The following is a 21,112-nucleotide window of genomic DNA, read 5'->3' on the forward strand; positions in this document are numbered from 1 at the left end:
AAGGGTTTCATGGAAATAATATTCTCTAAATAAGTTTCCAGCTTTAAAATATGCAGTAATTATATTAAGTTGCTCTTCAATGAAATTGTAAGAGAGCCCTTGTTCCTTAGGGTATGTTTTCTCCTATGAGGGAGTCTAGAAAGCCTTCTGCATGCTTTGTTTTGTTTTATATTGTGTTTTTGTCATGCCATTTCTTTGTCTTATTTATGGCATTGGTTACGATCTAGTGTAGTCGCTTTCTTTTTACTCTCTTCACTGAACACTTTTTCTACCAGAATTGTACTGTGGGGCAGGGAAGGGGTAGGCAGGGCGTACAAGTATGAAGATATTTGTTCTGAGCTTATCCTCTTTTATCTCCTGTTATCTAGAGTTGTCTAAGAAATGTCACAGTAAATCAGAAATGTCATCACCATTTTTGTGAGAGCACGAATTTCTGGCCATATAAAATCAGCTCTGGGTTGGTTTGGGTGAAATTATACTTCATTCATGGCAAGGGAAGACATGTAGCCATACCAAGCCTTTAGACTAGAGTCCTATGTGTTATTTTATTTGTGTGACTTCTTGGAACCACATCGTCATCTGGATCAGACCTGGCAGTGGAGTCCAAGCGCAGGCATGAGTGAGGCCAGGGCCTTAGGACACAGGGACAGCAGAGGGACTTCTTCTTGCAAGCTCATAGCTACTGCATGGTATTTATGAGGATGACCTAGAATCAAGTATTTGCAGCCTTTAGAGGAATTCCTGTACAAACTCTTACCAGACCCTTCAGTCACCTCTGAAATACTCGAATTCTGCTCAGTGGCTCACCTTCTGGGTTGGGAAAACTCCCAAGATTCCTGTGGCAGCCTATGCCATGGTTTGTGCAGCCTTATACAATTCTTGTAAAGACTTTAAAGCTGCCTCCCTTTAACGTTCACTCCTTAGTCCTGGTTCTGTTAACTCAGAGGTTTGATCCTTAGGTAGTCTGACCTTCTTCCTCAGATCGACGTTCCAGATTTTGGAGACAGGTACTGTGTTTCCATCGGTCTCTGCTTTTCCAGGATCATCTTCCCTGGAGCTGGACTTTCCAATACTTCACATTTAGCCACCTTCCTTTCCACCTCTATTTTTATAAGAAATTTGTCAACGTTTCTCATGCCAGTGACTCCCTTGCTGGGAGGGGAAAAAAATTCTTGCCCAAACTTGGGGGAGGTAGTCAAGGGTCACCTACATTCAAAGCTAAATTTTGATAAAAGAAAAAAAACGATATCAAGGAAATACGTAAAAGGCTATGCAGATGTATTTTGCCAGGACCACTAGACCAACAAAAACCTAAAGGTGCATTACTGGGGTGAAGTGACATTCTGCATTTTGACTCTTCACCGCATCCACTTGCCCTTCCGTCGCCCCAACATCCATTAGCAAATAAAGTCTCTCATTTTCCCGATTGGGAAAGACTAAGATTACATCTGGAGCGAGGGCAATGGGAGGGCAGCAGTTCGCGATCACTTCCGGGTCACTCCGGGCCGGGGGAACAGCGGTAGGGGACGTGGTGGTCAAGTCTGGGACTGGACGGCTGCCCGGCGGAAGTTAGGGTCGCCGCTGGGTCTGCGCGACGGAAGTTAGGGTCGGTAGCTGCGTCTACGCACCGCCCTCGAGCCCGGAGCGGATTCTGCGCATGCTCACACGCCGCAGTCTCTAACTCCGCTTCCGGTGTTTGCGCCAGCCGCGCGGGACTCGGGATCCGAGGTTTAGTGGTGCAGGCGGAGTCGGGCTTTAGGCAGGTAGGCGGTCACGGGTATGGGGCATCAGTCTCTGCGCAGTCAGAGTGGAACCCGAAGGGCTGCGCTAGCGTTCACCCGTGTTCTCCCGGCGTGTTTTTCCTGGTGCGCCGTTCCTCGAGTTCTGAGAAGCAGGCACAAGGGTGGCAAACGCTTTGGTTAAGGTTAAGGTGGTACGTGCATGACACCTCTGTAGTTTTTGAGAATTTGGGAACGAAGAGCGGCTTCTTTAAGGACTCCTTAAAGCACACGTGCATGGGATTTAGATTCCCGTGTTATTTAAAACCCATGCATCTAACCACAGAAGATTAAAAAAGGGTTTGATTTGAGAAGATACACGCTGCCTCCGATGTGAAGTAACTAAGTTCGAGGCGGGGTCACTAGGTAGAAAGTTAATGCAGTAATCGAGACCCAACTCGAAGGTGACCTGAACGAGGGAGGGTAGCGGTGTAGGATTGTGGAGAAGAGGGAAGGCAGTTTCAGTAGGACCTGTATTATAACGAACCATCAGATATAGAATAGCGTCCTCACCTTGCTGAGGCTGGGCCAGGTGACATAACCTTCCTAAGCCCTTCTGTTTTTTCCACATGAAAATGGAAGAAAATCGTAGGAAGTCCGTACGGATTAAATTAGGTGATTTATGTGCCCAGTGTATAGAAAGGGCCAGTAAATGTTAGCTGGTATTACTATTATTATGTATTGTTTTTGTTATTTTGCATTATTTTGCTGTTTCTCCAGACTTGAGTTGGGTTTTCTTTGTGTTACTGTTTTAACTCAAGAGGTCATATTTATTGTTGTGTTTTCTTGAAACGTAACATTTGTCTGTTTTTTTGAATGGATCATTTATTTTGCCTGATGCTGACATAAATTTGTGTTTTGAAGGAACTACCAGTACAATTAATTTTGCTGACCAGGTAATATTTACTAGATTTTAAAATGTCTGGTTTTCTGTATCACACAGAAGGCTGTGGACTAAGATGTACAGAAAGTAACCGATATTCTCATTTTGAAATAGGTATGAGTGATTTCAGCGAAGACTTGCTAAGGCCCGCAACAGAGGATGACCCAGGGGAATGGAGTGTGGGCTCTGGCTCAGGAATGCGCTTTCCTTGGCTGCAAAAGCTTGTAGAGAGTGTGGGTGAGTGAAACAACATAACGACTGTTTGCGGTCAGTGCAAGAGATGAGGTTCAGTGTGGATACAAAATGAAGAACCAAGCTGGTTCACTTTTCAAAATAGGAATAAATACATGAGGGTTTCTTATGCTGTAGCAAAAAAGAAATCATAAAAAATAGGTTCTTCTCTTATTTCTTTCAGAATTCTTTTCCTTTGAATTAAAACAGTCCATATTATGGTAGATACCCTTTTTCCCCTCACTGAGTGCTTATTATATTCCTGGCCTTGGCTGCCTGTTGGGGCTGTGTAGATGAAGAAGGTGTGGTCCCTGGCACCTAGGAGGTATTTTCAAGAAGTTGCTCCTGAATTGCATTGAAATAATTCCTAATAGAATTGGTCTATGACAGATTGTGAAAGCAGGTTATTTCTTCCCATTTCCATCTGATGTGAATATAAACACGTTTCTCCAGGAGATAAATCCTGTCTAAGGACACGTAGAAGAAGCGGTGATCTGTATGTTGGCATGCTGGACGGTGTGGTTCTGGGAATGCATTTGAACCAGCGCTTTCCTCATTGCCCTCAGATTCCTCTTCCTTAATCTAACCTCTTCTCCCCCACCCCCCTTTTGTGGCTGATGGATTATAGGTGGGGGATTTTTCTTACTTGATAAGAGAGGAAAAAAGTTTAATTAAATGGAGAAGAAAAAGTGCCAGATTGAGAATACGTTCAGCGAGAGTCCCAATACCACGCTCTGTCAACATGGGGCAGTTAGTCTTTCTAGTAAAATAATATAGGTCATGGGGTGGAGGGTGAAGAAAAGCTGTGAGTCGTCCATGTGTCCTAACCTTTGACCTTGTGCAAATCAGTTGCCTTTGTAAGGTCATCTTTAGTTCCTCTTTTCTTTCTTTCTTTTTTTTGGATTTTATTGGTTTATCTTTAGAGGGGAAGGGAAGGAGAGAGGGATAGAATCATCAGTGTATGGCTGCCTCTCATGTGTGCCCTGCCGGGAAGTGGCCTGTAACCCAGGCATGTGCCCTGACTGGAAATCGAACCGTGATCCTCTGGTTCGAAGGCCCGCACTCAATCCACTGAGCTACACCATCCAGACTAGTTCCTCTTTTCTTTAGTGTTCTGTGTCCTAAAATGTCCAAACTCAAAAAGAGAAAACAGGGCATTTGAAAATAATTGACCGCAAGTAAAATGCTACCTTACAAGTAAAAATGATTCATTCCTTTACAGTGTAGCACATTTATGTAATGGTAGCTTTAATCTGAATTTGTTGTTGACGTAAGAAACATCCAAACCTGTAAAGAACCTTGAGCCCCAACTGATGACAGTTACTGGGAAGCAAGGTCTCAAATACTGCTTTCCCCTTAGTTCTAGACTTTAGCTCCAGTTTCTTTATCTTTTCATCTAAATCTCGTCTCATGTAATTACATCAGCACATTCTCAGTAAGTCTTTGTGCTAGGCATTTTCAAGGTAAGGAAACTGAATCTCAAATAGCTCTTTAAATGCTGGTCTTAGGAGTCAAAGCCATGTCTATCTTAAAGCCCATACTTTTATTTTTTAGATTTTATTTTTTATTTAGAGGGGAAGGTAGGGAGAAAGACAGGGAGAGAAACATCAATGTGTGGTGACCTCTCTCACACGCTCCCAACTGGGGTCTTGGCCTACAACCCAGGCATGTGCCCTGACCAGGAATCAAACCAGCGACCTTTCAGTTCACAGGCCAGCACTCAATCCACTTAGCCACAGCAGCCAGTGAGCAGAGCTCATACTTGTAATGACTGGGATATATGAGAAAAACAATCAGATAACCCATTAAGTTTCTGGCATAGAGCCTCCGGCATAGTGAGTGTTGGAGCAATACTAGTTTCTTCTCATTTTATTTTTGATAATTAATGCACAAGGTTCAAAGACTCTTCTCTTTAATCTTTGTAGCGACTGGAGGGAAAAAGGAGAAGGATTTCGCCCAGACAACGAGTGCTTGTTTAGGTTTCGTCCAGGAAGCTCTGCTGAAGCACCAGTGGCAGCGAGCGGCCGAGTACATGCACAGTTACTTCCAGATCTTGGAGGATTCCGACAGCAACAAAAGGCAGGCTGCGCCCGAGGTGAGTGAGGTGTGGGTTCGGGGGAGGGGTTACCGGTGTTTGGGCGTTTCAGCCTCTTGAGTTCCACTGGAATAGCTTTTGTGGGGTCTCAAATTGATTTAAAAAGTATTTTCAGATGGAGCATTTGTATTGGGGCATTATCTCGCACACTCTTGCTACTTACTGTGATTTCAAGGGAGACTAAAAATAGTTTGAATTCTGAATTCTCAGATTTCCCTAACCTTGATGTATTTATTCTGATAATTCATTTCCCCCCTTGTCATTATTATCCCCTCTCTATAGGATGCTTCCTGTCATCATACAAACATGTTAGTGATCCATCTTTAAGATGGATCATTCTGACTCCCTCTTCCTCCTTCGGCTCTGCTCCATTTTCCCACTCCCCCGCTCCCAGAACTCCTGGAAACAGTGTGTGTGAACCTGTTTTCTCCAAACAGTCTCTGGCTAGGCCTCCCCGACCGCCACTGTCCCCATTTCCCCAAATGCTTTGTCAAGGTCAGCAGTGCTCCATGTTGCTACATCCAGTGGCAGTTCTCAGTGCTCGTCTAACTTGATCTGTTGGCTGTGGGTCATCGCCTCCCGTGTGATAAACAGCCGCCCGGCTTCCAGGACACGAGGAGGCTCTCTCCGTTCTCTGTCCTGCCTCACTGGCCGCTCCTCTGTCTCCTTTTCCCGCTGCTCCTCTTCCTGGCCCAGAACTCAGGCCTTCGTCTTCTCTCCCCGAACCCACTCGGGGTGACCTCTTTCCCCTTCCTAGCCTTATCGTTGGTCTCTGTGCCAGAGGTTCCCAGTCGTGCACCGGCGGCCCTGACATCTCTCTTGTTTCCACGAAAAAGAGGAGCTCCGCTCTCTGGCACCAAAGTCCCGGTGCTCTGGGGAGAAAATGAGCTGCTTTAACACTTGTCCGTGGCTGGTAAAAATTCTTAAATTGGAGTTCTCCATCTAGATTCATACAGTCAGTGGCAGTGAAGCTCGTTGAGTCTCAGGCGGTGTCTATAGTCTGTAGCCCTCGTTTTGTACACAATAAAGATGAGACCAAAAGCGCTGAAGAAGCAGTATTAATAGGACCCAAGTTTTTTGATTTTCTTCCTAGTTAAAAATTTTTAAAAGATTTTATTTATTTATTTATCTTTAGAGGGGAAGGAGAGAGGGAGAGAAACATCCATGTATGGTTGCCTTTCATGTGTGCCCTGCTGGGGGCTGGCCTGCAGGGAATCAGCCTGCAACCCAGGCATGTGCCCTGACTGGGAATCGAACCATGATCCTCTGGTTCGCAGGCCCGCGCTCAATCCACTGAGCTACACCAGCCAGGGCCCTAGTTAAAATTTTTATTATCAGTGTGTATCTTAACTGCCCACCTTTTCAGACTACTAACTTAAAAATGGCACTGTTACAGTTACCTGGAATTTTGATTCATTTGCTGGGACAGATTGTATCACATACGGTACCGTGTTACTCTCGCTGGGTGAAGTGCAGTACAGTGTTGGTGGAAGTGGTATTGAGGAAAAGGAATTACAGGGTGCTTTTGTAGAGTTGTAATCATGAAAACATGCTTTCTTAGACATTGGTTAAGGCAAAGATTTTACATTTTTGTTAGTAATTTCTGTTTTGACAGATTATTTGGAGACTCGGAAGTGAAATTCTCTATTACCATCCCAAAAGTAGCGTGGAGACTTTCAGTGCCTTTGCCGACAGGATGAAGAATATCGGCGTGATGAATTATTTAAAGGTGAGGATGCGGGCTTTGTGCTGTGCCTCTGTGGCTCTCTGCTGCCAGAGTCGCTTGTCCCGGTGGCAAAGGGTGGCAGGTGAAAGGCAGGGACAGAAAGGTAAGGCTCCTGGGTAAAGAAGAGAACCTGAAAGAAAGCCGTGTTGTGAGGACCGTTCGCTTCTCCATTTCCACTCCCCACCGCATTCTCTGAGCGAAGTGCCTTCTCCTTGTGTATCTCCGGCTGCCAGAGCCCGTCCTTCGGGGACAGCACCTGTGTTCGTTGTGGTGCTGGGCCAGGTCCTCACCCTTCGCCTAAGTCCTCGGAGCTCTTAGGAGTTGGCACTTTGGGGAAAGGATAGAGCTAAGCAAATTGGGAATTTGAGTACGTGAAAACGTTTTCCCCAGCTTTATTGAGATATAATGACATAGGACATGGCATACGTTTAATGGATACAGTGTGATGCCTCGCTGCACGATACACTGTGCGAGTTATTACAGGAAGGTGAGTTAGCGCATCCTTCCCCTCACGGAGCCACCACTCTGTTGGTGGTGGTGTTACGCTGAGAGCAGTGAAGTTCTGCTCTCACAGTGGCTTTCAGGTGTGCAGTGCAGCGTGGTCAGCTGGAGTTAGCATACCGCACTGCAGGTGCCCGGCACTCACTCAGCTTACAGTGGACCTTGTGCCCTTGGACTGCTGCCCTCTGCTTTCCCCGCCCTCAGCGGCCACCACTGTGCTCTCTGTCTGCGTAGCTTTTGCATAGCGTCTGAGCCGGGACACTGTCTGCAAAGCCCAGGTTCTTTCCACTGGATCTTGCTGCCTTGTCTTTGTGAACTTATATAGTTTTACTCTCATTCATCTTGTGTTGTTTCCGGTGTGTTTCCTCTTGTCTAGATTGAAATATAAAAAATACATATATGTTTTATTTATTTTTGAGAGTGGAGAAGGGAGGGAGAAAGAGAGGGAGAGAAACATTAGTGTGTGGTTGTTTCTCGAGTGCCCTCAACTGGGGACTTGGCCCGCAACCCAGGCATGTGCCCCGACTGGGAATTGAACCAGCGACCCTTTTGTTTGCAGGCCAGCACTCAATCCACTGAGCCACACCAGCCAGGGCAGGTTGAAACTTTTGATGACAGGGACAGTGTTGTAACATCATTGGTGTGGGATCCAGGTCTCAGCCCAGCGAGGACCACGTGTGGACCGAGCTCTCTGACGAATGGCTGTGTAAGGACCTGAAGGTCAGGGGCGTTTCCTTATCGCCATTGCAGATCTCCTTACAGCACGCGCTGTACCTTGTGCACCACGGGCTGCTGGACGACGCCAGCAGAATCCTCAGCCAGGCGGAGACGTGGCGGTACGGCGACAAGTCCGCTTCCCAGGAGGTGCTCATCAACCTGATTCAGGCCTACAAAGGGCTCTTGCAGTATTACACCTGGTCTGAGAAGAAGGCGGAGCTGTCCAAGCTTGGTGAGTGGGTCTGCGCGAGCTTGTCCTGTGGTGCTGAGGCTGAGTCACGGGGACCTTAACGGGACATCCAGTCCCCCAGCTGCCCGGCTGGGCTTTTCCCCGAAACTCCTGAGAACAGACGTTTCCACGGATGTACAATTCTCAGTCATCATCCTTTACATGTCTGATAGATCAAAGAACTTTTCAGCCAGAGATTACACAATTTGTAAGTTAAGTTGGTGACCGCTTTAGATTCATTGCTGTTTTTAAACAGGATTCCAAGAGGGATGATCATTTTCTGTAGCAGGCGTTGCTGCGTAGAATCAGTGTTGCTTGTGGGTTGAGCATGGGGTTTAGTGTATTTTCTTACGTTGTTCCTCCGAATGATATGTTGAAAGTGCAGAGCAAGATAAAGTTGCTCCATCTCTGTACAGGGGTCATGACAGACCCTTTTCTTGATTGACTGACTGACTGTGCCGAAAGCTGTCCCCGTGTCCTCACACGGAGTCCCCTCGCTCTAACCGTTTCCGTGGGGAGGTGCGCTGTGCCAGCCCGTTTGTCGTCTTTAGAGCCGTGGATTCTCTGCGCTTCCTCTCCCTCGTTCAGTTTCTCTGTCGCGTCTCTGGGATCTGCCCCTTTCCTGTTAGGTTCTCGTTCTGTGCCCAGACCTCAGTCCTGGTGTTTACCGCGTCGTCTGTGCCGAGCAGCGTTTCCTTGCGAGGCTTGTGACCTGAGCAGTGTTTCTTTGGTCTCTGGTCCCTGCTTTTACTAATCTCAAAATGCCCTTCCCTCTCCCTAGTTTTTTTCTCTCCCGAGATAATTCTGAACTGCTGCCTGCATCCTGATAACCTGGTAAGGCCTCTGTGCAGTCTCCTTACCCAGAATGCCCTCTCCTCTGCCCTTCTGCTCTCATTGGACCTCATGTTCTCATCCTTAAACCTAGTAGGTCGGCCCCTTGTCCAGCCTGTCTCATTTGGTTCTTCATCTCTTGCTTCTTAATTGTTCTGAGTTTTGTCAGGCATATCTCCTGGTCTACACCAGTCTGTCTTTTGAGGTCACATAATCTGTCCTTCCTTTCTTTAGTTAACTTGCCATAATGCCCACTGTAATATTTTTCAAGGGCTTGCTGATGTTAATTAGGTAATTTTTAAAGTCAGTGTTTACTTCTCGCACGTGGTCAGGTAGAACTTAAGTAAATATTTGATGATGGAAGCAGCTGGAACTGGGCCTGCATCCAATCCCCTCCATGGACAGGTGATTCAGTACCTTCCTGCGGCCGACACTTTGTCCTGTGGCAGCAGGAGGTGGCGGTGGGATGACACGTGGAGCTCTTCGCGTGATTTCCAGCCTCAGATGTCTGTCTAGCAGAAAAAAGTTGGGGCTAGTTTTATGTAACCAAGCTCATAAGAATAAAACTGCGTGCCTCAAGTTGGCTTAGAACCGCTTCCCGCTGCTCCTGTGCCTGCCCTGGTTGGACTAAATGTGCTTGGTACTGGGGACCCCCGTCCAGAGCAGGTTCACACCCAGCTTATACTCTCAGGAATCTGCCTTGTTTCTTTAAAAATTTTTCCTCTGTCCTATCTTACCTACTTTCCCCTTACCACCTCATTTCCAGTCTGTGTTGGTATTTATTCAGTGGTCCACCAGGGAGGTCCTTTTTTGGGGGAGGATCACTTATTGCCTAAAAAAGTAGCAGTGGTCCCCAAAAGTGCTTTGGTCTTCTGTTAGCTGTTGCTTTTGAAAGACTGAGAAACTTTCTTTTCAAACCTGTAAGAGTATGAAGCGTAGCACATGGAAAGTCCTCACTCAGTGTTGTTGGGGTAGGTGCTGTGACTTCCAGTGAACTGACAGGTAACTGACCCGGTTTTGCCCTGGGCTGGTGGACATAAACAAGAGTTAAGTTCCTGTGGTGTGTCATCAGCGCTGTAATGAAACGGCGTTGAATGCAAGGTGTCATTTGAGGGCCTGCCGTACGCAGAAAAGGTGTATAAAACAGACGTGTGATAGAGTGAACAATTACGAAACAAACGTCCATGTAACCACTGCCCAGATCCAGGACCTCGCTGTGCAGAAGGCTTCCCCCGGGTGCCTTCCGACCACACCGCTCCTGTCCCGTCTCCAGAGGACCACTGTCCTGGCTGTCCCTGCAGCCACGCCCCTGAGTTTCACAGCACTGCCCGCTCCGGGGTGTGTCGGTGGGCAGTGCAGTGAGGGTTGCCTGCCCACGAGTGTCCTGTTTGCGCATTTTGTTTAACGTTAGTTTTTAAAACATTCCGTTGTATGATAGTCATACAATGTATTCCTTCTATCTATTGATGGCTGTTTAGGTTATTAGCAGGTTTTGGCTATTAGAGATGACGTCTCAAGTTCTTGGGCACGTATACTGGTCCACACAGGTGTGTGTTTCCAGAAGCAGAGTCGTTGTCACAGAGTGTGTGCATTTTCAGCTTTAGCGGATGATAGGCTGAACCCTTTCCAAAGTGGCTTCCGATTCATATTCCTCTGGGAGTCTCATCAGGTTTTCTTTTGTCTGTAATCTCTTTCATGTATGTTCTGCTAGATTTTTCACATCACCCAATTTGTAAGCTGTGGTGATCTCTTATCTTTTTTTAAAAAAAAACAGCTTTATTGAAAATCGAGATGTAGTTCTGAATACAGTTTACCCATTAAAAGCACACAACTGAGTGCTTTGTGATACATGCACAAAGAGCTGTGCGTCCATCACCATCACCTTTTCAGGGGGGAGGAGCTTCTGAGGAATTAGTCATTCTTTGTTCGTTATAATTCACCAGCAGAGCCCTCTCAGGGCCTACGCTTTTCTCACGGGTACTTACTGCCGGCCGGTTCAGCGGAAGCCTCCCATACGGGGTGACTCTCAGGAACCTCTCGTTTTTGAGCAGATGGGGGTGACTACGCCCACCACGCCGCGTCTCAGGGCGTGCTCGACCACGGCTGGAAGACCTCTGCAAACTTCCGTTCGCTGGTCCAGACCCCCGGAGTCTGGGACCCATTTGTGAGGAGTTACGTGGAGGTAAGTACACTCTTCGTGAAGTTTTTTTTTTTTTTTTAAGATTTTATTTATTTATCTTTAGAGGAGAAAGGAAGGAGGGAGGGAGAGAAACATCAATGTATGGTTGTCTCTCATGCATCCCCTGCTGGGAACGGGCCTGCAACCCAGGTATGTGCCCTGACTGGGAATCGAACCGCGATTGTCTGGTTTGCAGGCCCGCACTCAATCCACTGAGCTACACCAGCCAGGGCCTTTTCGTGAAGTTTTATTAGTTTCATTTAACCCTAATCTCTGTGGATTGGAAGGAAACTAAAATGTTTTAAATTGTTTAAAAAATAAGATGTGTGTTTTTTGGTCTGAATAACTTTTTTTTCATAGTGGTATACTGTAATTGTAACTTTGTATTTATTTTTACCACTGGACAGTGTCATAGACAAATGTAAAATAAATAGCAATCTAGTTGTAAACGGCAACGCTGTGTTATCCTCACTGAGCCGGAAGGAAATGCAGAAGGATCGTGGATGACTGGATGGGATGTGGTGGGAAGGAGGCAGAGATCCGAAGTTAGGTCACCACGTATCGGGTGAAGAATAGCGGCTGTTAGGACATTCGTGAGGACGTCCTGTTTGCTCTGTCATCGTGAAGCCGCGGAGGGGCCTTGGCGCTGGGCACCGGGAATAAATCATCTAAACAGTTTGCCTCTTGGATGGTTCTGGGTGCTGAAGCGATCATTGGGTTGTCAGGAGATAATCAGTCCGTCCAACCAAATGCTGTGGGTCTGGAAAAGCCTGGGGAAGCGTGGGGATGAGGCGAGAGGCACTCCAGCGGCTGCGCACGCCTGTGGCCCCTGTCACGGAGGCACTGGGGCTCTCAGTCGCCGTGTGCTCCGCGCAGAGCGCTGCACTCTCAGGACAGCACTTTGTGGAGGTGCTGCGCTTCTCGGCAACAAGGTGTGGCAGGGAAAACATGGGGGCCCATGCTGGCCTTTGTCATACCTGACATCTGTGCTCCATAGAGGTTGTGACAGGCACTGTGCTGGTGGGCGCGGAAGCTGGCCTGCCCACTGTTCCCAGGCAGCAAAGGCTGTTTTCCGGTTTCGTGACATTCTTGTACCCACCAGTGAGTTGGGTGTTACCTTTCACACAGCTGTCTTACAGGGGTTGCTGAGATAGTGCGTCTTTTTCTGCAGATGCTGGAATTCTGCGGGGATCGGGACGGAGCCCGTGAGGTCCTCACTAATTACGCCTACGATGAGAAGTTCCCATCAAACCCGAATGCGCATATCTACTTGTACAACTTTCTAAAGAGAGAGAAGGCTCCAAGGGAGAAGCTGATAAGTGTGCTTAAGGTATAGGATTTTTAGTCAGTGTTTGCGCGGGGTTGGGCATCTACTTGAAAGCGTTGTTGTGACTTCGTCACTTTCCAGCTTGTTGTTGTGACTTCGTCACTTTCCAGCTTTCGTACTGCAGGGCCCCCAGAACGAGGCAGGGGTGGTGCGGCAGGTGTGTGGCAGGTGTGTGGCGCTGAATGGGGAGGCTGTCCGCTCCAGGCCACCGCCCTGGCCCACCCCACTGAGCCTGGGCGGGGGATCGGCGTTTCAGGGGATCCCTCTTCCTCCCCCCCCCCCAGCTTGGAAAGTTGTGCGTTGCTGTTTGTTTACAAGTCACGTGTATTGAAATTTACCTACGATAAAACGTGTTTTAACTGTACACTTAGAGGCATTAGAACAAATACATACACCCATGTAACCACCATGGTATCCAAAATCCAGAGCACTTCCATCAGTCTAGAAAGTCCCTTTGTTTTACAGCCAGTCCACCCCCACTCCTGGCCCCGGCAACCCCTGCTCTGCTTTCTGTCACCATCGATTAAATCGATCTCTTCTAGAATTTCATATAAATGAAATCTTGCCGTATGCACTCTTTCTTGCCTGGCTTTTCTTGCTCAGCGTAATGTTTTTGAGATTTATCTGTGCTAGTGTCTCAGTGATTGTTACTTACTGCTGCTCAGTAGAGTTCTGTGTTCATACTTTCTCTTTTTGATGGACATTGGGTTTTTTATACTCTGCGGCTGTTAGGAATGCTGCTGTGGACATTCACGTACAAGTCTGCATGCACATAAATTTTTGCTTTTCTTGGGTGTCTCTGCCTGAGAGTGGACTTGCCGGGAAGTATGTATGTGACTTCCTAAGAAACTGCCCGACTATTTTCTGAAGTGACTGTACCGTTGACCTTCTCATTGTCAGTGGACGAAAGACCAGTTTCTCCACATCTTTGCCAACACTTGGTTTTATCACTGTTTTGAATTACAGCCATTCTGTTTTGTGGTGGTATCATTGTGGTTTCAGTTCGCATTTCCCTAATGACTAATTCCCTAATAGCCATTGAGCGTCTTTTTAATATGCCTATTGGATATTCCTGTGTCTTACTATTTTTTTTTTAAAGATTTTATTTATTTATCTTTAGAGGGGAAGGGAAGGAGAGAGGGAGAGAAACATCAATGTATGGTTGCCTTTCGTGCGTCCCCTGCTGGGAGTTGGCCTGCAGGGAACTGGCCTGCAACCCAGGCATGTGCCCTGACTGAGAATCGAACCACGATTGTCTGAGTCGAAGGCCCGCGCTCAATCCACTGAGCTACACCAGCCAGGGCTTGTGTCTTACTATTTAAAGCATTATTAGTAATTTTGACCAAGTATAGTTTATGCATCTTTCTTTTCTAATTACTTTTTAATTACTAGTACTTTTTGTCTGAGAAATCTTTGCCTTCCCAAGCTCATGAAGATTCTCTTCTATGTTTATTTCTAGAAGCGTTACAATTTTATGCTTAGAGGTATGATTTTTCAGTGGATTTTTTTGTGCAGTGTGAGGTCAGGGTCAAGGTCCATTGTTTTCATATGATTTGTTGCAGCACCATTTGTGGGAAGGACTCTCCTTTTCCACTGAATTGCATTGGTAACCTTGTTGAAAATCAACTGACTGTGTATATCCAACAGAAAATAACTGTGTTGGGCATTTCCTTGCCTTCAAGACCAGGTGGGCCTAGAGAAATTCAGTGTTTCCTTTTGAAAACCGCAGTGTTTGGTATTAAGAACTCAATGATGAGGTTACCAGCTGTTGCACATAACAGAAGAAAGGGTTAATGAGCTGTATGGGGATACCAGGTTACCGTATGGAAAGCAGGAAGGACAAAAAGGGCAAAAAGAGTGTATGAAGGACTCGGTGCAAAGGTCTGACGTCGGTGCAAAGGTCTGACGTCGTTGCAGCCTGGGGACGGGCAGAAGAACGGGGCCAAAAGCAAACAGGCAAACAAGCAAACAAACAAAAGCCAATGTTCGAAGAGCTAATATCTAAGAATTTTGTCACACTGACAAAAGATTTCTGGAGTTCTGATAATGTTCTGTTTTCTTGATCTGGTTGCTGATTACATAACTGTGTATAACTTTGTAAATATTTATTGAATGACACGTAATTTGTAACATGTCTATTACATGCTGTATTTTAACAAAAGGTTTTCAAAAAATCTCAGTGAATTCAACCATATACAGAATTCTGTATATAAGACTTAATGTGATTTTGTAAGAACCAAGTTTTAATAATATTCTCGGATGTTGGTATATTGATTTTGATTGATTTCCTCTTAAAAAGCTATTTAGAAGAAAAAATTGAAAAGTTACTTTGTTTAATAGGAAATTATTTCACTGTAAAGTCAAAGAACCTCAGCAAGCAGACAGAATGAACTCATTTTTAATGTTAAATGTGTTAGGATGAGAAATACAGATTTACTTTAAATTCCGTTTTTAGCATATATTCAAAAATAGCCCTTTCTGTTTCTGAGAAGAAATAACCTTTAGTGTCTCTCTGTTGTGTGAACGGCTGTGCGAATCTTGCCTTAAACGTCCCGGCTGCGCCGGCCCCTGGGCACGGCCTCCCGTCTCTGTGACCAGTCAGTGTCCTGCGTCTTTTCTCCATCTTGGCTCCTGAAAAGAAATTACATTTGTAAGTTGGAGTCAACAGCGTAAAAAATATGTAAGGAGAAAATAAAAGAATTTCCACACACTCCCCCGACTCCTCTGATTGCCTCGTTGTTGTCAGGGATTTAAAAAAAATAGTTTTAGATAGAACTGTTCTATACCTGAATTGAAACTGGATAAAAGCAAAGCCTATGTTAAATCTGTGAGTCATTCACTGAGGGTCTATTTGACAGTAAGAAGTTTATTGGAAAATAAACTGAAATTTGAGAAGTGCCTTTTTTCTTTTGCATGTGTAAATGTTACAAAATTACTCTTTCTTTCAGATTTTGTATCAGATTGTGCCATCTCATAAACTGATGTTAGAATTCCACAGGTTACTGAGAAAGTCAGGTAAGTCACGTGTGTTTTAAATCTCCTCCCTGTAGCCAGGCTGTGGACGGGGGTGGGGGTGAGGGGCATGTCAGCAAACCCCCCCTTGCCCGCGCTGTGAATCGGGTTCCACTGGAACACGGCCACGCCCACTCACTGACGTGTCCGATGCATCTGCGTTTGCACAGGGCAGCAGGGCCACTTAGTTGTGACAGAGACCACGTGGCTCGGAGCTTAAATATTTACCGTCTGGCCCCTTACCAGAAAGTTCACTGACTTCTGTAGAACGTTAGGCAACAGTCAGCAAAAGAGAAAGGGCTTTACTTGCTGTAATCCTCCTCGTTTAACCACTGCTGCATCGCAGCCGTGTAGACGAGAATGTGTCTTCACGGGGAGGAACCGCCCAAGTCCAGGCGGTGCTGAGACTGTTGGGGCCTCTGCCCGGCAGGAAACACAGGCTTTTTAGATGAGGCCTTCGGGGTGTGCGCTTGGCCCTTGGACGATACGGGTCCACTGATGCGCAGTCCATCTTCTCAGTCCATACTGTAGAAGTGTTTTCCTTAGGTGTAATAATGTTTTCTTCTCTCCAGCGTGCTGTGTTGTAGGAATACAGTATGTAATACATAGAACAAAGTGTGTGTTATCGGCATGACTTCTGGTCAACAGTAGGCCATTAGTAGTTAAGTCTTTTGGGACTCAAACGTTAGACACGGGCCCTGGCTGGGGTGGCTCAGTGGATTGCGTACCAGCCTGCAAACTGAAAGGTCACTAGTTCAATTCCCAGTCAGGGCACATGCCGGGGCTGCGGGCCAGGTCCCCACTTGGGGGTGTGGGAGAGGCAACTAATCAATGTACCTCTCACACATCAATGTTTCTGTCCCTCTCTTCCTCCTTCCCTTCCCCTCTCGCTAAAAATGAATGAATAAAATCTTAAAAGTTAGACAGGGACTTTTGACTGTGGGCATGGGGGTGTGTTGACACCCCTCACTTGTGTGTTCAGCAGTGCAACCCACGTGGAGATTAGACTCCACACTCCAACCTGAGCGTGGACTGAGGTCCTGGACTTTTCCAAGTCACCGCTAGAGAGTATGAGCCGTGAACTGGTCTGGTCTGTTTCCCAACCTGCGGGGCTTGTGCTTCGGCCGCAGTCTGCCCACTGCGCGGGCCGTTTCAGCTCTGTGTGCGCTCCGGGCCTTGTGTTGCCCCTGATTACCGTGCCCCTTGCAGAGCACGGAGAGCACCGCCGGCTGGGCTTGGAGGTGCTGTTCGGGGTCCTGGACTTCGCCGGGTGCACCAGGAACGTGACTGCTTGGCAGTGCTTGGCGAAATATCTCAGACAGACCTTAATGGGGTGAGTAAGAGACACGTAGTACTTGTTACGGGATCGGCATAAGTAACATTTCCCAGTGTTGTAGCTGCTATCTGTCAGTTTTTAAGTAAAGTTCTTTGCCTGTGTTGTTGGGTTTCTTGAACTGTGTGTTCCGCTGCTTGCTTCTGAGCCCGTCAGAAGCAAGGACACACCAAGTCACAAGTGTGACCTACAAAAATTCAAGATTTTTTTATACTCGCAAAGTCAGTCCCACCACACTGTCAGGGAATATGTCGTTTTTCACATTGGGAGGAAGGACAGAGGGGTCGCTCCCACCCCGCGAGGCCCCTGTAAAGCTCTTTGTGATTCGCACAGCACGGAGGTTGCAGATCAGAGGAAGCAGCTCTCCTCCCAGCTGCTTTCACACCCTAACTCACTGGGTTGTGGGGCCTCGTAAGATCATCGTAGGCTTTTATCCAGCAAGTACGAAGTCACTGCGAGCTGGGCGTCTGAAGTGGCACCTTTGCTCATGATAGCAGGAGTGCCGCATTCTCAGGGACCGGGGCGGCCCTTGTCATTTTCACTTTGTGAGAAGGAAGGATATCAAAAGATTGTTTTCTTTATTAACTGAATCCATTTGAGTTGGTTAGGACGTTCCTGATCAGTGGGCGTAGGTTTTAGGCTTCGGCTCTGGCCTTGGAGTTGGAACAGGGCTGACTATCCGACGTTTCTGGTGTGGTGTGTTGATGTGCTTGCAGTAAATCACTTTGCAGGTCTAAAGCCTTCTCTAAGCCCCTGCTAACCATACAGTTCTTGAAGGCAGAGAAATGTGCTGTCCCTTTTTTGACCCTGTGGGAGTTCTGCCAAATAGGTCCCAGATACGTGTTTGCTCAATTAAGTGATTGATGAATACTCAGCATCGTCCGGTGTGGCTGACCACCCCATGTGTCTGTCATGTGTGGGGGTGGAAACGGCATCTGAATGTGGGCAGTAATTTGTTATGACATGTAATTTAAAGTTTTAAAGTAGCTTTTAATTAGTAATAAAATCTAACATTTATGGAACATTTACCATGCGCCAGACAGCATGCCCCTGAGAGGACTGAAACAGCTCAGGGAGGCGAACACGTGGCCGGCTGCACGGATGGCACATGGGAGGCCCGAGAGGTGCGCCCAGGGCCTCGACCTCACAGCCTGTGCTGCTGCCCGTGCGCACTGCTGACTGACCCCGCTGCTCAGTTAATTGGGAATGGGACCTGGGGGCAGAGAGCCGACGGGGCGTATTCCGGCCTATGCTCTGCGGAGGCCGGGTTCAGACGGGAGCTGGGAGACGTCCTCCTTGTTGTTGCTCTGCAGGCTCTTGAGTTCATGTCCTGGCAGTGGAGCTCCGTGGAGCTCCGTCTCCACCCTTGACCTTGCACTTGACGTTTTCTTTTCCAGAAATCACGTTGGCTGGGTTCACGAGCAGTGGACTTCCAGGAAGAACTGGTGGCCGAGGTTTCACTTCAGCTTCTTCTGGGCCAAAGGCGACTGGAAGGAGAATAAAGCTTTGGCTCACGAGAAAGCCTTCGTGGCGGGGGTGCTGCTGGGGAAAGGTACGTGTTTGTCTCTGTCCTTCTGGACGTTGCCTCGGAACGACTCTGCGATCCCGAGGTGCAGCCGTTCGCTCATCTCACGGCTCATCTCGCGCAGTACGTGTCGGTGTGGGATGCTAGAAAGGAGCTGCCGCGCAGGGAGGCGGTGACCAGAGGGGGAGGCTGGGTTGGGGCCGTGGCGGGCGGAAGCTCCGTGCCTGAGAGACAGATGCTGCGTGTGGTTGCGGTCCGTGTTCTGCTCTGACTCGGGTACCTGTGGGGCCAGGGAGACACGGGGTGCGGACGTTGATGCGACAAACGGCCGATTGGCCGTGTAGCAAGTCTCCTGGGATCGTCTGCTCTATCAGAAAGGGGGAAGTGTTCTTTATCGACCCTAGTGTTTCATGACAGCTTTATAGTATATGTACTTACCTGTGCCTGCAAGGATGGAACATTTTCACTTAAGAAGTCTCTCTCCTATTAATTTAATTTAAAAATGGCGTGCGAGTAAGGGAAACCAGTGTTTTCTGTGTGGAGCGTGTAGGCTGCTCACACCCTAACTTGCCGTGCATTGCTGGCGTGTGGGTGAGGCTGCGCAGAGCACGTTCAGAGGCGAATGGCCTGGGCTGCGCAGTGACCTTGAGTACGCAGGTCCTTGTTAGAATGGGAAGTGTGTTACAGAGAGTTTTCAGGTCACTTTTTGACGAGGTTTGTATTTGGAATTCGTATTTTCAGCGACTGTTTCAGGTGGCTACTGATTACGCAAAAGCTGGCTTTGTAGGAGAAAAGAGATGAACAAGCATGGAAGTGATTGTGACATTTCTCTCTGACAGGCTGATGACAGGGAACAGAAGGGGGGTGCAAACTGTGATTCTGTCCTTGTTTAGGAGCGCAGTGGTCTCTGCTGCCGCCATCTAAGGGTGTCTGAGTGTGAGCAGAGTCTGAAGACCTGGGTTAATTTTCCAGTTCCGTCACATAACTTTGCACGTTACTTCAGCCAAGCAGTCAACCTCTGGGAGCCTTCTCGTGAAGTGGGCTTCGCAATACCTGCCGTCGTTTGCAAACGACGCCTCTGGTGAGGGGCTGTTATCCAAACACATGACGAACTCACCCAACTCTACAACTCAGATAAACAGTCCAGTGAAAAAGTGGGCAGAGGACCGAAACGGGTCTTCTAGTGCACACTAGGCGCCTCCGCAGAGCTACGCGGTCACCATCCAGCTCCTCGCTAGGTGGCCTAAGGACTGGGTCGTTTCTGATCTCCTCTAGCCTGTGATTGGTTTAATCCTTCTCATCAGGGTTTTCTGCAGAGAACTTCCTGATTGTTAGAGATGCCTCTTCTGCTGCTTTGGAAGCTGACACTGAGGGGGAATTCGCAGTAATTTGCTTTTGGAGAAGGCTCATTTAACCCGTGAATGTGTATAATGTGCGCGTCCCCTTAGTTGGGGCTGGGGAGGCAGGGCAGGAGACAGGCTCATGTGTGCCCTTGAACTCCAGTGGTCAGAAGTGGCCTCGTGGGCAGGAAGCCATGCCGTCTACTGGTGTGGGCCCGCGAGTGTGCTCCGGGCAGCTCGGTGCAGGTGGCGCTGGCCGTTCTGTTTCCACGGTCGCAGGGCCAGGATTGAAGCAACGTTAAAAATGCGGAAACATATGGGAAGAGTTTGATCAGTATTAAAACTATTTTTCTTTATTTTTTTAGGTTGTAGATATTTTCGGTATATTTCAAAACAAGACCATCAAGTTTTGAGGAAGAAAATGAAGCGGATAAAGAAGTTAGTGAAAAAATACAGTATTGTAAAATCAGGACTCTGATACTGAATTTATTTCAGATGAGTAGCTACTGTGTTATAGTTCAATAGATAATTACTGGATGTATTTATTTGGTATTTTAAGAAGATAGTTTTTATATGGCTACAAAAAGTAATCGTATATATTTTTCTATTTTGTTTACTATTTATAGCTAGACAGTCTCACTACCTTTACTTTTTGTAAACAAATGTTTTTTTTCCTTTTTTGTACTGTTAGATATAACATTTATTAAAAAATAATCTTCAAATAAAAATATATTTGTTTAATCAGAGAATATACCTCTGTGGCAGTCACTGCTATATGCAGATACTTTGAGTCTGTGTAACGAAATACAACTGTGATACTGTAACATGAATTGAGTTCTTTTAGACTCTAAACGACCCACGTTAGATTTGCTATCATGAAGAATGTTTTGGTGATGAGTTCTGTTGAGCTTGGGAAACAGAGAGGTTTAGACTCCTCCTCTTCTTTCCCTGTGTGAAGACAAACGGTCTGGGGGTGGGTGGGGGAATGTCCAGGGGAGGGAGGTGCCTGTGCCTCTGGTGGGCTGGTTCCGGGCGGTGAGGGGGGGCGGGGGGTGCTGCTTGTGTATCTGGCGTCGCCATCTGGAGACGTGCTCTGGTCTTCCCGTGGGCCCTCCTTCCTCTCGGGAGCTGGGAAGCAGCCGCAGGCAGCCAGACAGCGGAGGAGAGCGCCCAAGGAATAGTGTCCCGCAGCCGCACCGGAGGCCCAGCGGCAACGCTTGGCTCCGAAGTGGAGAACGACTTGCAGGAATACGAGTTGAGCTTTGCAGCATCTTGAGAAAGCTGGTGGAGTGAGTGTTCCTGCAGATTCACTGTTCAGGGAACTAGGGTCCGAGTTCCGCGGAGGCTCACTGACTTCGGAGGAAGTCCGGTATTTAGATGGCATGCCTTGTATTTTCCCCACTGG

General features: G+C 47.3%; 1 protein-coding gene across 4 annotated transcripts; it reads left to right on the plus strand.

Moving 5' to 3' along the window:
- The first annotated feature begins 1,661 nt into the window (after positions 1-1,661).
- On the plus strand, positions 1,662-20,356 carry TAF1A (TATA-box binding protein associated factor, RNA polymerase I subunit A). Of its 4 annotated transcripts, XM_037069414.1 has the most exons (12): positions 1,664-1,763; positions 2,643-2,674; positions 2,776-2,898; positions 4,818-4,987; positions 6,603-6,716; positions 7,965-8,163; positions 11,043-11,173; positions 12,342-12,500; positions 15,446-15,512; positions 16,719-16,842; positions 18,240-18,394; positions 20,073-20,356. In XM_037069414.1, exons 3-12 carry the CDS (start codon positions 2,778-2,780, stop codon positions 20,183-20,185), a joined length of 1,353 nt encoding a protein of 450 aa, XP_036925309.1. In that variant the 5' UTR covers positions 1,664-1,763; positions 2,643-2,674; positions 2,776-2,777; the 3' UTR covers positions 20,186-20,356. The 4 variants fall into 4 exon arrangements, with proteins under 4 accessions (XP_036925307.1, XP_036925310.1, XP_036925309.1 ...); XM_037069412.1 differs by lacking the exon at positions 2,643-2,674 and having other exon boundaries at positions 1,662-1,763; XM_037069413.1 differs by lacking the exon at positions 2,643-2,674 and having other exon boundaries at positions 1,664-1,851.
- The last annotated feature ends 756 nt before the right edge of the window (positions 20,357-21,112 follow it).

Source organism: Sturnira hondurensis, unplaced genomic scaffold, assembly GCF_014824575.4.
Source record: "Sturnira hondurensis isolate 20B ecotype Veracruz unplaced genomic scaffold, ASM1482457v3 Scaffold0018525, whole genome shotgun sequence".
Taxonomy (NCBI): Eukaryota; Metazoa; Chordata; class Mammalia; order Chiroptera; family Phyllostomidae; genus Sturnira; species Sturnira hondurensis.

What these genes read in the sequence shown, in the direction of transcription:
- TAF1A (XM_037069412.1), top strand. Translation starts at nt 2,778, where the DNA reads ATGAGTGATTTCAGCGAAGACTTGCTAAGGCCCGCAACAGAGGATGAC. An exon ending in AAAGCTTGTAGAGAGTGTGG is followed by an intron (nt 2,899 to 4,817) that starts GTGAGTGAAACA and finishes TAATCTTTGTAG; the next exon opens with CGACTGGAGGGAAAAAGGAG. An exon ending in CAGGTTACTGAGAAAGTCAG is followed by an intron (nt 15,513 to 16,718) that starts GTAAGTCACGTG and finishes TGCCCCTTGCAG; the next exon opens with AGCACGGAGAGCACCGCCGG.